The sequence below is a fragment of the Maniola hyperantus genome, chromosome 3 (genome assembly GCF_902806685.2).
Source record: "Maniola hyperantus chromosome 3, iAphHyp1.2, whole genome shotgun sequence".
Classification (NCBI taxonomy): domain Eukaryota; kingdom Metazoa; phylum Arthropoda; class Insecta; order Lepidoptera; family Nymphalidae; genus Maniola; species Maniola hyperantus.
The window spans coordinates 5,420,922-5,434,736 of NC_048538.1; the positions used below are offsets into that span (position 1 = coordinate 5,420,922).

At 38.6% G+C, this 13,815-nt stretch overlaps 2 protein-coding genes and 1 long non-coding RNA gene across 3 annotated transcripts in view; all 3 read left to right on the top strand.

The window, feature by feature from the left end:
* Nucleotides 1-13,815, top strand: part of LOC138404751 (uncharacterized) — a 622,276-nt gene that overhangs the window by 408,891 nt on the left and 199,570 nt on the right. The gene's annotated exons all lie outside the window — the stretch shown is intronic.
* Nucleotides 472-7,803, top strand: LOC117996595 (zinc finger CW-type PWWP domain protein 1-like; the record flags this gene model as incomplete). Its single annotated transcript, XM_034984691.2, has 6 exons — nt 472-540; nt 667-755; nt 3,229-3,416; nt 4,055-4,251; nt 5,224-5,728; nt 7,543-7,803. Coding segments are annotated over 6 exons (1,158 nt in total), but the record flags the coding sequence as incomplete, so codon positions are not given.
* mEFTu1 (mitochondrial translation elongation factor Tu 1) lies at nt 8,570-13,179 on the top strand. Its single transcript, XM_034984667.2, has 7 exons — nt 8,570-8,784; nt 9,048-9,248; nt 9,883-10,049; nt 10,661-10,904; nt 11,130-11,321; nt 12,289-12,655; nt 12,911-13,179. Exons 1-7 carry the CDS (start codon nt 8,745-8,747, stop codon nt 13,092-13,094), a joined length of 1,395 nt encoding a protein of 464 aa, XP_034840558.1. The 5' UTR covers nt 8,570-8,744; the 3' UTR covers nt 13,095-13,179.

Below are 13,815 nucleotides of genomic sequence, written 5' to 3' on the forward strand. Positions count from 1 at the left end.
TCATAAAAAGAACATTTAAAAAGATTGTTTTTATAAACTAACAATTTATGTGATTCAAATATTATGACAATTATTATTTTTTAAATAAAAGTACTATTCTTGACTTTGATGTTTTATATTTTGAGCTATTTTAAATGTGATTGAACCTCAGATGAAGTTAATTAAAATAATAAAATAATTTACAATAAAATACTAATTTTATGCGTATTTTGATTATATTACTTCTAAAAAAGGAGGAGGTTCCGAGGTTCTCATAAATTCTCATAAGGTCTCCTATACATAAATTTAAATTATTTTCATAAAAATAATTATTGTTCTATAGGTCCCTACAATTTTTTTAATCTGTAAAATTCGTTCGGATCTTCGCATGATAAAACACCTAAATTTTTTCACGTTTTGGCGGGAACGAGTAGGAAAGTAAAACGGGAAAAGTTGACTTGCAAAAACTGTTCCGTTTAAAACGCAATTAAAAATATGATAAAAGCAAATTTGCCCACTGATATGGCTCATGAGCCTGAAGAAGAAGCTCACCAACCATTGGTAATTACTTCCTACCTACATATTTTACGTTATGTCCATGACGTACTGCATGTCTGGATGAAAATTTTTTTTGGCGGTTCACAAAAAAATTTAATGTTAATTTGACATTCAAATTGTTACTTCTAGTCAGACATCATGCCCCCGATCCAAAATAGGGAAAGAAAAACAAATGTTAACTTTGCAGAAGACGAAAAACCGGATTCGCAAAGTAGCAGGTACGTAAAACACTTTCCTACCAACGTTAGAGCCAAACAGAGCCAAACAAGTAGTTACCATTTACCAGTATAATGTACAAAGTCAAAACCCAAACCCTCTTAGATTAGGTATGCATAATTATAACCAAAAACCGATCTCAGCCAGGCTATGTGTAGGTATATTTTCTTCCTTGTGACCTGTGCAACCCACCAAATTGCAACATAACATCAATTTGTTTTGCGCCAATTTACGTATAGGAGCTATCTGCATGCCAAATTTCAGCGCGATTCGACCAGTAGTTTGAGCTATGCGTTGATAGGTACATTAGCCAGTCAATCAGTCAGTCAGTCAGTCAGCTTTTCCTTTTATATATACCTAGATTCACCTAAGGTGCAAACTAACACCCTATATTTGATCACGAGTGATTACAGATTTATTCAGGTGCCAATGTATAGTCCCTCAAATTGCTAATGCGCGTGGCTGCCATTCTAGTGACGTCAGCACTAGACTAATGTTTCGAGCTGATGGTATATTTTTATTTCGACTGACGTCAAAATGAGGTCATTTCGATGTTAATGAGACATGGTTCCAGCGCAATAGCAATTTGCGGGACTTATACTTACATTATTCATTTGTCTGTATTCTTTACTTTCCTTTGTCATGATCAAACAAAAGGTTATAGATTGAGAAAAAAAGATTATATACCTACCTAACTACTTGGGTTAAAAATTTTACCCTCCCTCAAAAAGGGAGGTTCAACTTCGTAAATAAAGCATGCAAAAATAACGACAAAATTTAGGGGTTTAACGCAAGGGCGGATCCAGGGGGGGGGGGGTCATGACCCCCCCCTGGGCTGCGTCCAGGACCTAGGTGGACCACTAATTAAAATTGTTAAACATAATGTTTTATATTTTTATATACCTAGATTTTATGTAAGTTCCTTCAATACTTAATCAATTTAATAGAATATTTTGTATGATTGCAAAAACATTATGTTCTTGCGAACAAACGCATCCAAAATTTGAATTTTACCGCGCCACCGCTACCTTTCATCGAGATGTCACATTTCGTGTGACGTTCTTCAATGATTGAAGAACATCACACGGCACTTGCCCAGGGCCCACGATCGATTGGGGCCCAGTAGTCCCTGCCAGATCACCAAACTATAACAAACCAACCGATATTTTAATACCCAAAAATATATTTATTTCGATAAAATCAACGGTCAAAAAAGCCATCTCAAACAAAGGACCGTAGAGATTGTTAAATAGTCAAGACTGACTTATATCCGATCTTTATTGTCTTTACTGATAACGCAAATGATAGAATATTTCATTATATTTCACGCTTTTAAAAAAATTCCCGACAGTAAAAACCTCTAAAAGTAAAAAATAATATGTATTATATACCTATAATGTATTGGTCGGATTGGTCCTTTACGTTTATTATTTATAGTAAAGTTTTTACTATCCAAGCGCTCGTTGCATCTGGGGACCCCTAAAGATAATAGAACTATTCTTTATACAACAGATGACTTTATAGTTTTTAGTACAATATTTCTGACATTTATCTTTTCTTTTTTTCTCTGTTCGTTCTGAACGTTCTGTTCACTACGATTAAAAATCCCTTCCGAGATGCAAGCTATCACTGAGTAGTACCTACCTAGCTACATTTAGCCGTGAAAAAATACCTAACAAGATGATAGACAGACAGAAAATTTCGCGCTCGCTTCGCTCGCGCTTTCGCTCTGTACTAGTTGTTGCCCGCCCGCAACCTTGTCCGCATTGTTTTAGGTTTTCAAAAAACCGTAGGATCTCTTTGATTTTCCGCATAAAAAGTGTATGCAGGTTTCCGGGATGAAAGCTTTCTCTGTGTAGTACCTGGTCAAAAAGATAGACTGTCAAATGGTAACAGATAAGTAGATTTCGCATTTATAATATTAGTAGCTACCTTATGATTTTTTCGTAAATATATGAAAAATTTCGCTTTTACTTTATATTGGTTGATGCCCGCAACTTCGTCGACATAGATTTAGTTTTTTAAAATTTCCGTGAGAACTCTTTAATTTTCCGGGATAAAAAGCCGTTTCCGAGTGTAAACTATCGCTGAATAGTACCAAATTTTGATTTAGAATATGGACTTTGAAAAGATAACAGATAGATAGAAACATTCGCATTTATAATACGTCTAGAACGTGACTTATCTGCTTTCTTTGCCTATTCCAAGAAAATAGTACCTACTCTGTCAAGATCATATGGGCCCCGTTATTCTAATGTGCCCAGGGCCTCCAATAGGTTAAAGACGGCCCTGCGTGCGGGTGTGCGGGGCGTCCCCCCCCAACCCCCGCTCGTCATACCCCGATTACCAACTCGACCTGTCGCAAGAGGTAGAGATGTTATGACTTGACCACGACTATGTGACCCCCCCCTGGCACCAAAGCTGGATCCGCCCTTGGGTTTAAGGCACGCATGATCACGTGACAAAAATTTTCAGCTCATACAAAGATGCTCTAAGTCAGCCGGCGGATAGTATGACGCATCGCCAGCGCCTGCTCTGGCTGCAGCAGCGTCGCGCGCCAGGGCTGTGGGCGCAGTGCGATGACTGCAACCGCTGGCGATACCTGCCTACCGTGGTAGATAGACACGATCTGCCTGTGAAGTGGTATTGTAGGATGAACCCAGGTGAGATACTAAGATGCTCCAATCCAGCCGGAGGATAGTATGACGCATCGCCAGCGCCTGCTCTGGCTGCAGCAGCGTCGCGCGCCAGGGCTGTGGGCGCAGTGCGATGACTGCAACCGCTGGCGATACCTGCCTACCGTGGTAGATAGACACGATCTGCCTGTGAAGTGGTATTGTAGGATGAACCCAGGTGAGATACTAAGATGCTCAAAGCCAGCCGGAGGATAGTATGACGCATCGCCAGCGCCTGCTCTGGCTGCAGCAGCGTCGCGCGCCAGGGCTGTGGGCGCAGTGCGATGACTGCAACCGCTGGCGGTACCTGCCTACCGTGGTAGGCAGGTATAGGTTTATCCCGGAAAATCAAAGAGTTTCCACGGGATTTTTAAAAAACCATAATTCCACGCGAACGACGTCGCGGGCATCAGCTAGTTTATAATATGGGTAGTGATGTAGACAAGGATTTGTGCCGTAGTGGAACTACTGAAAGCCACTAAGCAAGAAACAACAAGACATGGAGTACGAGTAAGGTTGCATATTTTGTCGAAATTCCCGCGGGATCGGATGGCGTGGGCGGTCGCTTTTTTGTAATTTGAGATTTAATTATTGAAATTACAATAAAAATAATAATGATTTCATAGATTCCACTTTCGCATCATGCTCAGCACCGGAGATCCCCATCCGCATCCATGATGAAGAGAATCTTATATACAGCGAGTATAGCGCGGGGTCTCTGGTGGTGGCCCGGATGGATGGGTGGCCCTGGTGGCCCGCTATGGTGGACGACTGTCCAGATACCGAGCAGTATTACTGGCTGGATGGATTCTCAGATATTCCTGTGAGTAGAAAATAGGAAACTTTTTTTAATTTTTAGACTAGCGCTTGGCTATAATCAGACCTTCAACAAACTCCCTGGCACAGTGGTGACCTCTGTGGTCTTACAAGCGGTAGGTCCCGGATTAGATTCTTGGCAGGGGCAATTTGGGAACTTATGTCTGGTCTGGTGGGAGGGTTCGGCCCTGGCTAGTTATCACCCTACCGGTAAAGCTGTGCCGCTAAGCGATTTAGCGTTCCGGTACGATGCCACGTAGAAAATCTTTAAATAAAACTGCCATATTCCTTCCAAGTTAGCCCACTTCCATCTTAGACTGCATCATCACTTACCACCAGGTGAGACCGCAATGATGATGCAGTCTAAGATGGAGCGCGCTTGCCTAGAAGATGTCTAGTTATTCAATCTTCATTTGAAGGTCAGTCTACTTGTCTATACCTATTAAAAGTCTAGGGAAAAATTGATGCCGGAAGGGCCTTCTACCTCCAGGTTAAACTGCTAAAATTCTACCGATAATGACTAGCTTTAAGTATTATTATGATATTTTTAATAAAAAACCGGCCAAGTACGAGTCAGCTGGCTAGCGCAACGATGGGTTCCGTACTACAGTCGTATTTTTTCGACATTTTACACGATAATTCAAAAACAATGATGCATAAAAAATAAATAAAAATCTATTTTAGAATGCACAAGTAAAGCCCTTTCATATGATACCCAATTGATATAGTTATCTTACTTTGATAATTGAAAATACTAATTATTAGTTCATGACCACAATTTAATTTTTTTTGTGTGATGTAACCTACCTGCCAAATTTCATGATTCTAAGTCAACGGGAAGTACCCTGTAGGTTTCTTGACAGACCGACAGACAGACAGACAGACAACAAAGTGATCATATAAGGGTTCCGTTTTTCTTTTTGAGGTACGGAACCCTAAAAAACATAATAATTAGTGAAATCTCAAATTCTTTTTCCAGACTCACTATCACGTGGTATTTTTTGATGCCCTTGAAGTGACAAGAGCGTGGGTGGCCCCCTCACACCTACAGCCGTACAAAGTCGGTAAAAAGCTTTTGAATACTTCAATAAAGAACAAAAGTTTAATAAAACGCTTGGAATCAGCTAAAAAACAAGCGGATGACGCTGAAAAACTCAGCCTAAAAGAACGATTAACTGAATATAGTTTTATAGCCAGGTATAAAGGCAGTATCAATACTCCAAAAAAAATAAACGTAAAGGATGTTCAGAAGTTTCACAAACTGTTCAAAAGAAAATTTTCTGTTGCATTGCCGAATGAATTGTCCGATTCGGAGAAGGAGGACGACCAACCTCTATCAGAGACTTCGAGAAAGAGGAACGTTATAACACTCGGTACGAAGAAGGCCAAAGTGAAGAAGGACAACGAGGTTGAACCTATCAACCAATCGCTGGTGGTCGAAGTCGACACTAATTCTGATCTGCGTAAAGCTACTTTTACGAACGGTAATCACAGTTTCATCATCAAAATCAACCCATTGCCGGTCCACTACTAAGCACAGCGGGGTGATTACGTATCTCGCGACAGGCCTAAATCTGCCTGTCGGGCGATTGTCTAAAACCTGCATCAATCATTATTACAATCTCAATTGTTCTGATTGGCTGAATTTGTGCTATTCTTGTTGCAACAATGCATTGTGGCCAATAGTGAGCGAGCATTAACCAATCAGAGATGATTGCGATCGTGACATTGTAGCTGTCAAACTACCGCGGTAGGGCCACATCATTGCTGTCAAACTTCCGGCTAGAGAGAGACAGCAATAGCCACAAAGCAAAATAAGAAGAAGAAGAGAGACAGCAAATGAACTATCGCATTGCTACTGCTGTCGCGTTGCTGTCGATACTGCAACGTGTTACGTAATCACCCCGCGGGTCTCTTTTCAGAATGAGAAGGGTTTAGGTACTTAGTCTGTCACTCTTGCTCAGTGCGGATTGGCAGACTTCAAACACCTATGAGAACATTATGAAGAGCTCTCAGTCATTAAGGTTTCCTCACGATGTTTTCCTTCACAGCTATAACAAATGATATTTAATTGCTTGAAACGCACATTGAGGTGCGTGCCCGCGATCGAACCCCCGACCTCCCAAAAGAAGGTCGGCTACCACAGCTTTTTAATAATAACAGTTTAGGTACTTACAAAAACTAAACTAGAAGCGGTGATAATTTTTACCCCGGATAATGAAATAGTTTTTTTAATCCCTACAAATGTACGGAATAAAAAACTAAATTCCTGAGGATTAAGTTGCGGGAAATCTGCTGGTACTTATTTAATAAAGACTAGCTTATGCTTGCGACTTCATCCGCGTGGACTATATAAATATTTCAAACCCCTATTTCACCCCTTTAGGGGTTGAATTTTTAAAAATGCTTTCTTAGCGGATGCCTACGTCATAATAGCTATCTGTATGCCAAATTTGAGCCCAATCCATCTAGTAGTTATTGAGCTGTGCGTTGATAGATTAGTCAGTCAGTCAAGTCAGTCACCTTTTCCTTTTATATATTATTTAGATAATAATATAGAGATAAGGAGAGGATATTCCAAGAGATATTTTGCTTAAAAATGCTCTGAATAAGTAATTAGGAATTTCCAATTATGTAGGCAGCGAATGAGCGAACATAAATGATAATTGGAAACTTCTAATTTAATCAGAGTATTCAAACATTAAACGATGGAATTTGAATGTATTGAGTTATTGACCGTTAAAAATTTTACCGCTCGCGTTAGTAATACTGTACCTTGCTTCAAAAACCGGCCAAGTGTGGGTCAGACTCGCGCACTGAGGGTTCCGTAATACAATCGTATTTTATCGTCATTTTGCATGATAAATCAAAAATTATTATACCTAAAAATAAATAAAAATCTGTTTAGAATGTATAAGTGAAGCCCTTTCATATGATACCCCACTTGATATAGTCACTCACTTCGAAAGTTGAAAATACCAACCACTTGATATAGTTATCTTAGGTACCTACTTCGAAAATTTAAAAATACCTACTAATTATTAGTTTTTACCACAATTTAATTTATTTTGTGTTATGTGACCACAAATTCACGGTTTTCAGATTTTTCCCCTAAAGCCAGCTATAAGACCCACCTACCTGCCAAACATGATTCTCTAGGTCAACGGGAAGTACCCTGTAGGTTTCTTGACAGACAGACAGACAGACAACAAAGTGATCCTATAAGGGTTCCGTTTTTCCTTTTGAGGTACGGAACCCTAAAAATGATAGTAGCATTTACTTATTTAATATTTTATAGATACTCCTACAACCTACGCGCCTGATACCACGGTCCCAAATACGGTGGAAGAATCACACGAAATGCCCGACCGTGTGAGCTCGCCCGGCAGCGGAGACTTCGATTTCTAAACATATATTTTTCATATTTAAATTTTTTTTATTGTTATTTTCTAAAGTAAAGTTTTCTATTAGCATGCTAGAATACTATTTTTGTTCTTAATATGTTCTATGTGTAATACAGTAAAGTAAAGTAAAGTAAAGTGTTACTTAATTAAAAATACGTCATGTTTTCATTACCTACTCAACCAGCTGTAAAACTATTTTTTGGATAGAGTCTAGATTGGTCTAGATAGAACAAAATATGCATGCTATTCAAAATAGAACGTCTAGCTGACCCGCCCGGCTTTGCTAGAGTAAAATTTAATATACTTAGATATAAAATTAAAGCATAATTATCATGTTAAGTATTTCTGGATAATAAAGCAGCTTTCTAATGGTGAAATAATAATGTTTAAAATCGGTTCAGTAGTTTCAGAGTTTACCAATTAGGTACTAACCTACAAACCCAAATATTTCCTCTTTTACTAGGTAGTACAAAGTAGTTCAAGAGAGTAAGGTAGGTATTCCTTGAAGTGGTTTAAATTATAAAGTGATTTATACTGAGACATGCTATCTAACCGTTTAATCCGAGGTTTAAAACCTTTAAACCCGTGTTTAAACCACTTAAACTGTTTCTGGTTTAAATTCAAGACTTCCGTCACAGAGTACATCTTCCGTTCTCACCAATAAGTTTAAATGTACCTATATAAACTCCATTAAACTCACTCTTCGTCTGTGGTAGTATTTCTTGCTTAGGAGGCTCAAAAGGGCTAGAACCCAGAGCTGTAAAACGAGAAAAAAAAATTATTGCTTAGGCTTAGACCACATGACGATTTTTAAACAAGCTTGAACTAAACCGGAACGTGTAAAATCTCTGTAAAATGCTTTTAAATTAGTCTATATTGTTTATGGTTAATATTTTAAAATGTCCAGATTGTCTATCATTATAATACTCTTTGTTGTCTATGAATATTGATAATTTGATAGTTTTGGTGTGCTGCGTTATTTAATCAATATTAATATATTTGCTGTAAAAAGTAATTTATAATTGCTTAAAAACAAATAATACATCAACATCTAATTCATAGCGCACTTGCTGTGGGTTGCGCGGCGGCCGGGACAATGGCGACTATATCCTTTGCTAAAAGTTTGGTTAACCCAGGTATGCTTATTTTATAGGATTATTTGTTATTATAAAAAGTATTAATCACTATTCATAACTGAAAGTTTGTGACAATATCTCTCATGAATTGTCAAAATTTGTTAAGACTTGGTATTAATTTATTTCATAAGGATACGATAACCTTTTACTATTATGTAAAGCTTTGCGTCCTTAAGGTATTAACTATCAAAGTCGGTTTTCACGAGGTCTGGGGATTTTCGGTAGGTAGGTATAATACATTCTTTGTAATTTGTATGTTACAGCTCTCAAGTTAGTGTTAAAACAAAGCCAGTGTTCACACATACGATGCACCAGCTTGCCCGCCTTGACGCCGCTAAGTATTATACTAAGGAGGAACTATGCTGAGAAACAGGTGTTTGAGAGGAATAAACCACATTGCAATGTGGGCACAATTGGGCATGTTGACCATGGCAAAACAACTTTAACTGCTGCCATCACTAAAGGTAATTATTATCTATAAATTAGCTGCCCAAGCGAACTTCGTACCGCCTAACAGTCGATTCTTTTTTGGGATTTTTTTTAAATTTTTTCTCTTTGTAAGAACCATCCCCGTACTTCAAGGAATATTATGAAAAAAGAATAAGCGAAATCGGTTCAGCTGTTCTCGAGATTTGCGATCAGCAACACATTCAGCGATTCATTTTTATATAAAGATAATGTATAAAAGCTTAAACTGACTGACATAAAACATTAAACATCGGGTTTATCTGTTTTATCTTTAACTGATGATTTAATGTTAATGACTGTTAAATGATAACAGTTATCCATACATGATGTTTGTAGTCTCTAAATTAAGCTTCACCATTTGTCTATTCCCTGAACAAAACTTGTGATTACTACAATTCTATATTATCTTAATAGTTGCATCTCACCACACCCAAGAACAGTGGCAGATCTACAAAGCTAAACAATAGAGCAGTTGAGACGAACGAGAGTTATGGATTATGAAATTAGAAATTTCGAACTTTTCTTTTGAACTGCTCTCCTATAAACTTGCAGACCCAATTTTAGTAATGGTATTCTGTCATTGCAATAGTTTAAAACACTATTGTTACATATATTAAAACATTTTTACAGTATTATCTGACCTCAACTTGGCCCAGAAGAAAGGCTACGCAGATATTGACAATGCCCCAGAAGAGAAGGCCCGTGGTATTACCATCAATGTGGCTCATGTGGAATATCAGACTGACAAAAGGCATTATGGGCACACAGACTGCCCTGGACATGCTGACTACATTAAGGTATAAAAAAAATTACAAAGTAGTAGTAGCAGTAGTTTATAGTTGCAGTGGTATAGGTAAGTGGTAGTGGGCATGTCAAGTCTGTCACATAACTGGTGGCCACTGAAGCAATTGAAGTGGAGGCACTTGGTTCATCAGAATATCACAGATTTTGAAGACAAAAGGAGGAAGATTTTGAACTGGATTTTTACTGCAACCAACTGAAAAGCAGATCACCATTCGTTATAATTTACATTTACGTAGATGGTACTCTTATCACATCATCACTGGCATATTTCGCGCCAAAATAGAGTGCATGAGTCACATCAGGGCACATGAGTGAAGCACTTAAGTATATTCGTAGATAGCGGTGTTCCCACTAGATTACAACATGAGGTTATTCAAGGGGTCGACCAACAAATTCCTGAAAGGCCGGTAACGCATCGACAGTTCCTCTGGTGCTGCAAATGTTCATGGGCAGCAGTAATCACTTAACATCAGGTGACCCGCCTGCTCGTTTGCTCACTATTCAAAAAAAAAATTAAACAGATTATGTTGCTCTGCAATGGAATCATCACCATCACTCTGAATAGCCTAGATAGCTTCTTGATATCTTGTGGCTGTCTTTTCAGAACATGATCACAGGCACAGCCCAGATGGATGGAGCAATCCTCGTAGTTGCAGCCACCGACGGAGTTATGCCTCAAACTAGAGAACATTTGCTGCTCGCCAAACAAATTGGCATAGAGCATGTAGTAGTGTTCATCAACAAAGTTGACGCAGCTGACCAGGAGATGGTGGAACTTGTGGAGATGGAGATCCGAGAGCTGATGTCGGAAATGGGTTACGATGGTGATAAGATACCTGTTATCAAAGGTACTTATCTTACTTCTTTCTTACTATTTAATATTATAAATATGATTGTGTCAATATTTTAGAGTTGTTATTTTAACTCTTCTACAATTTTTGTACTCAGTTCATGAGATACAGCCCACTGACTGACAGACAAACAAATGGTCAGACAATAGAGGGTTAGTAATAGGGTCCCATTGGCACCTTTCTGGTAAGGAACTCTAAAGAGTAAAAAAATTGTACTTTCAGGTTCAGCATTATGTGCATTGGAAGGAAAGAGTCCAGATATTGGGGCAGAAGCTATTACCAAACTACTTGAAGAGGTGGACAGTTTCATTCCAACCCCCATACGAGAGCTGGACAAGCCGTTCCTCTTGCCCGTGGAGTCAGTGCATTCAATCCCTGGCCGTGGTACTGTGGTTACTGGCCGTTTATACAGAGGTATACTCATCATCTGCTGTGATAGCTGTGATAGCCTACTGGTTGGGATGTCCACCTTCTAATTGGAGGTTGGGTCTTCAATCCCAGACACGCACCTCTAACTTTTCAAAGTTGTGTGCGTTTTAAGTAATTAAATATCACTTGCTTTAATGGTGAAGGAATTACGAGGAAACCTGCATGCCTGAGAGTTCTCCATAATGTTCTCAAAGGTGTGTGAAGTCTTCACCAATCCGCACATGGCTAGCGTGGTAGACTATGGCTAAAACTTCTCACTCTGAGAGAAGACCCATGCTCAGTAGTGAGCAGGCGATGGGTTGATCATGATGATACTTATCATCATCAACTATTGCTGGTTCACTACTAAGGACAGGTTTCATGTTACAACTTCATATTGAACTACTTAATTTATATGCACTGTACAGTTGGCATAAGGTTTTTTAATTATGATACAAGTTAGCCTTGAATGGGAACTCATCTAGAGGTAGTTTAAGATGGAAATGGGCTAACTTAGAAGTGGTATGGTAGTTCCATTAAACCCATACCCACGGTAAACCAACTGTAAGCAAAACCTGTGCCCAAAAATTTAAAGAAACTACCACAAAATAAACAGTAATATAAAATGAACAGCTGACTGACTGAACTATTAGCACACAGCTCAAACTACTGGATGGATCAGGCTAAAATTTAGCATGCAGATAGCTATTATGACACACACATCTGCTTAGAAAGGATTTTATAAAATTCAACCCCTAAAGGGATAGGGTTTCAAATTTGTGTAGTCACAGGAATAAGCTTGTACAGTACGCTGACAAAAGTGATGAACATCAGCCTTTATATTTCATCTTTGTAGAGCATTGTCTCAGTCACTCACGACCGAGACAGTGCTCTACAAATCTACTGTGTCTTTCTAAAGATCGATGTTCATCACTTTTGGCAGCATACTGTAAATATGTTTTGAATTTTCTAGGTGTTTTGAAAAAGGGAACAGAATGTGAAATAGTTGGTCATGGAAAGACAATGAAAACAACTGTGACTGGTGTTGAAATGTTCCACAAGACTCTAGAAGAAGCCCAGGCCGGTGACCAACTAGGTGCTCTGGTGCGCTCCATCAAAAGGGAGCAGATCAAACGAGGCATGGTTATGGCTAAACCTGGTACTGTCAAAGCTCATGATAGTTTTGACGCAGCAGTCTATATCTTGAGCAAGGAAGAGGGTGGTCGTGCTAAGCCGTTCACGTCGTTCATTCAGCTTCAAATGTTCTCTATGACGTGGGACTGCGCCACACAGGTCACTATCCCTGATAAAGAGATGGTTATGCCCGGGGAAGATTCTACGTAAGTAAATACAAATTAGAAAATCTTTATTAGTGAAACCAGTACATTGGAGTCCCCTAAAATTGGAGTGGCCCCTTAACTAGGAAACCCTAACCTAAACCTTAGGGGCCTTCCCAAACATTGATAAAATCTAGAGCACTTCAACAAATAAAAATAATTCAGTAATGAGAAACATTTAATGATATAAGCCCCGCAAATTGCTATTGCGCTGGAACCATGTCTCATTAGCATCGAAATGACGTCATTGTTTATTAGTTTGCAGTTGAGGCTCCTGAAACCCATGGTCTGTGAAACTGGTCAACGGTTCACTCTTCGACTTGGAGACATTACTTTGGGAACTGGTGTTATCACTAAAATCAACAAAAACCTCTCAGAAGAAGAAAGATTGAAACTATTGGAGGGAAAGAAGGCAAGGGAAAAGGCTACAGCCAAGAAGTAGATTGTTATTATTTTTATTAGTTAAGAATAGAATTGTAGATAACTTGTATGTATGCATTTAATTAAAAGAAAAATAAACGCTGAAAATATATCTATGCCTTCGTTCTTTGATTACCTTGCTAATTCTTTAGGGTGGAAGGATCGTATTTTCCGATTGTTTAATAGGTAGGTACTTAGATAGGTCAACGGAAAGCACCCTGCACGTGTTCTTGACAGGCACAACGGAACAACGAAGTGATCCTTTACCTGTTTAGGTACGGAACCCTAAAAACGGGTCAAATGCATCAGGCCAAGTAAGGTCCGGCATAATTAAGTTTCTATGATCACTTTGATTTTATTATTGATAGAGGATTAATATATTAGTTCTCCAGAACAATTTGAGGAATTAAAAATATTTTGTTCTATGGAATAAATGTCTCATTTTGTACAATGCAATACGGCCATAATGCATATCGTCCACCAGGATCCCAATTCCCAGTGAATTCATCTGTTCAGTTCATCAGAATCTAAATCTAAAAGTAACAACGATGACGGCATGTTCCATAGATTGGAACTTCTTCAAGGTAAGGTCTATGCTTGACTATTCTATAATATAAAATGAATCACTAAATGTGTTGCTCATCGCAAATCTCGAGAACAGCTGAACCGATTTCGCTAATTCTTTTTTTATAATATTCCTTGAAGTACGAGGATGGTTCTTACGGAGAAAAATTTAAAAAATT

Excerpts from the sequence above, each read along its gene's own strand:
- mEFTu1 (XM_034984667.2), top strand. The coding sequence starts at position 8,745 with ATGGCGACTATATCCTTTGCTAAAAGTTTGGTTAACCCAG. Across the intron at positions 8,785-9,047 it reads TAAAAGTTTGGTTAACCCAG|CTCTCAAGTTAGTGTTAAAA; the intron begins GTATGCTTATTT and ends TGTATGTTACAG. Across the intron at positions 12,656-12,910 it reads ATGCCCGGGGAAGATTCTAC|TTTGCAGTTGAGGCTCCTGA; the intron begins GTAAGTAAATAC and ends ATTGTTTATTAG.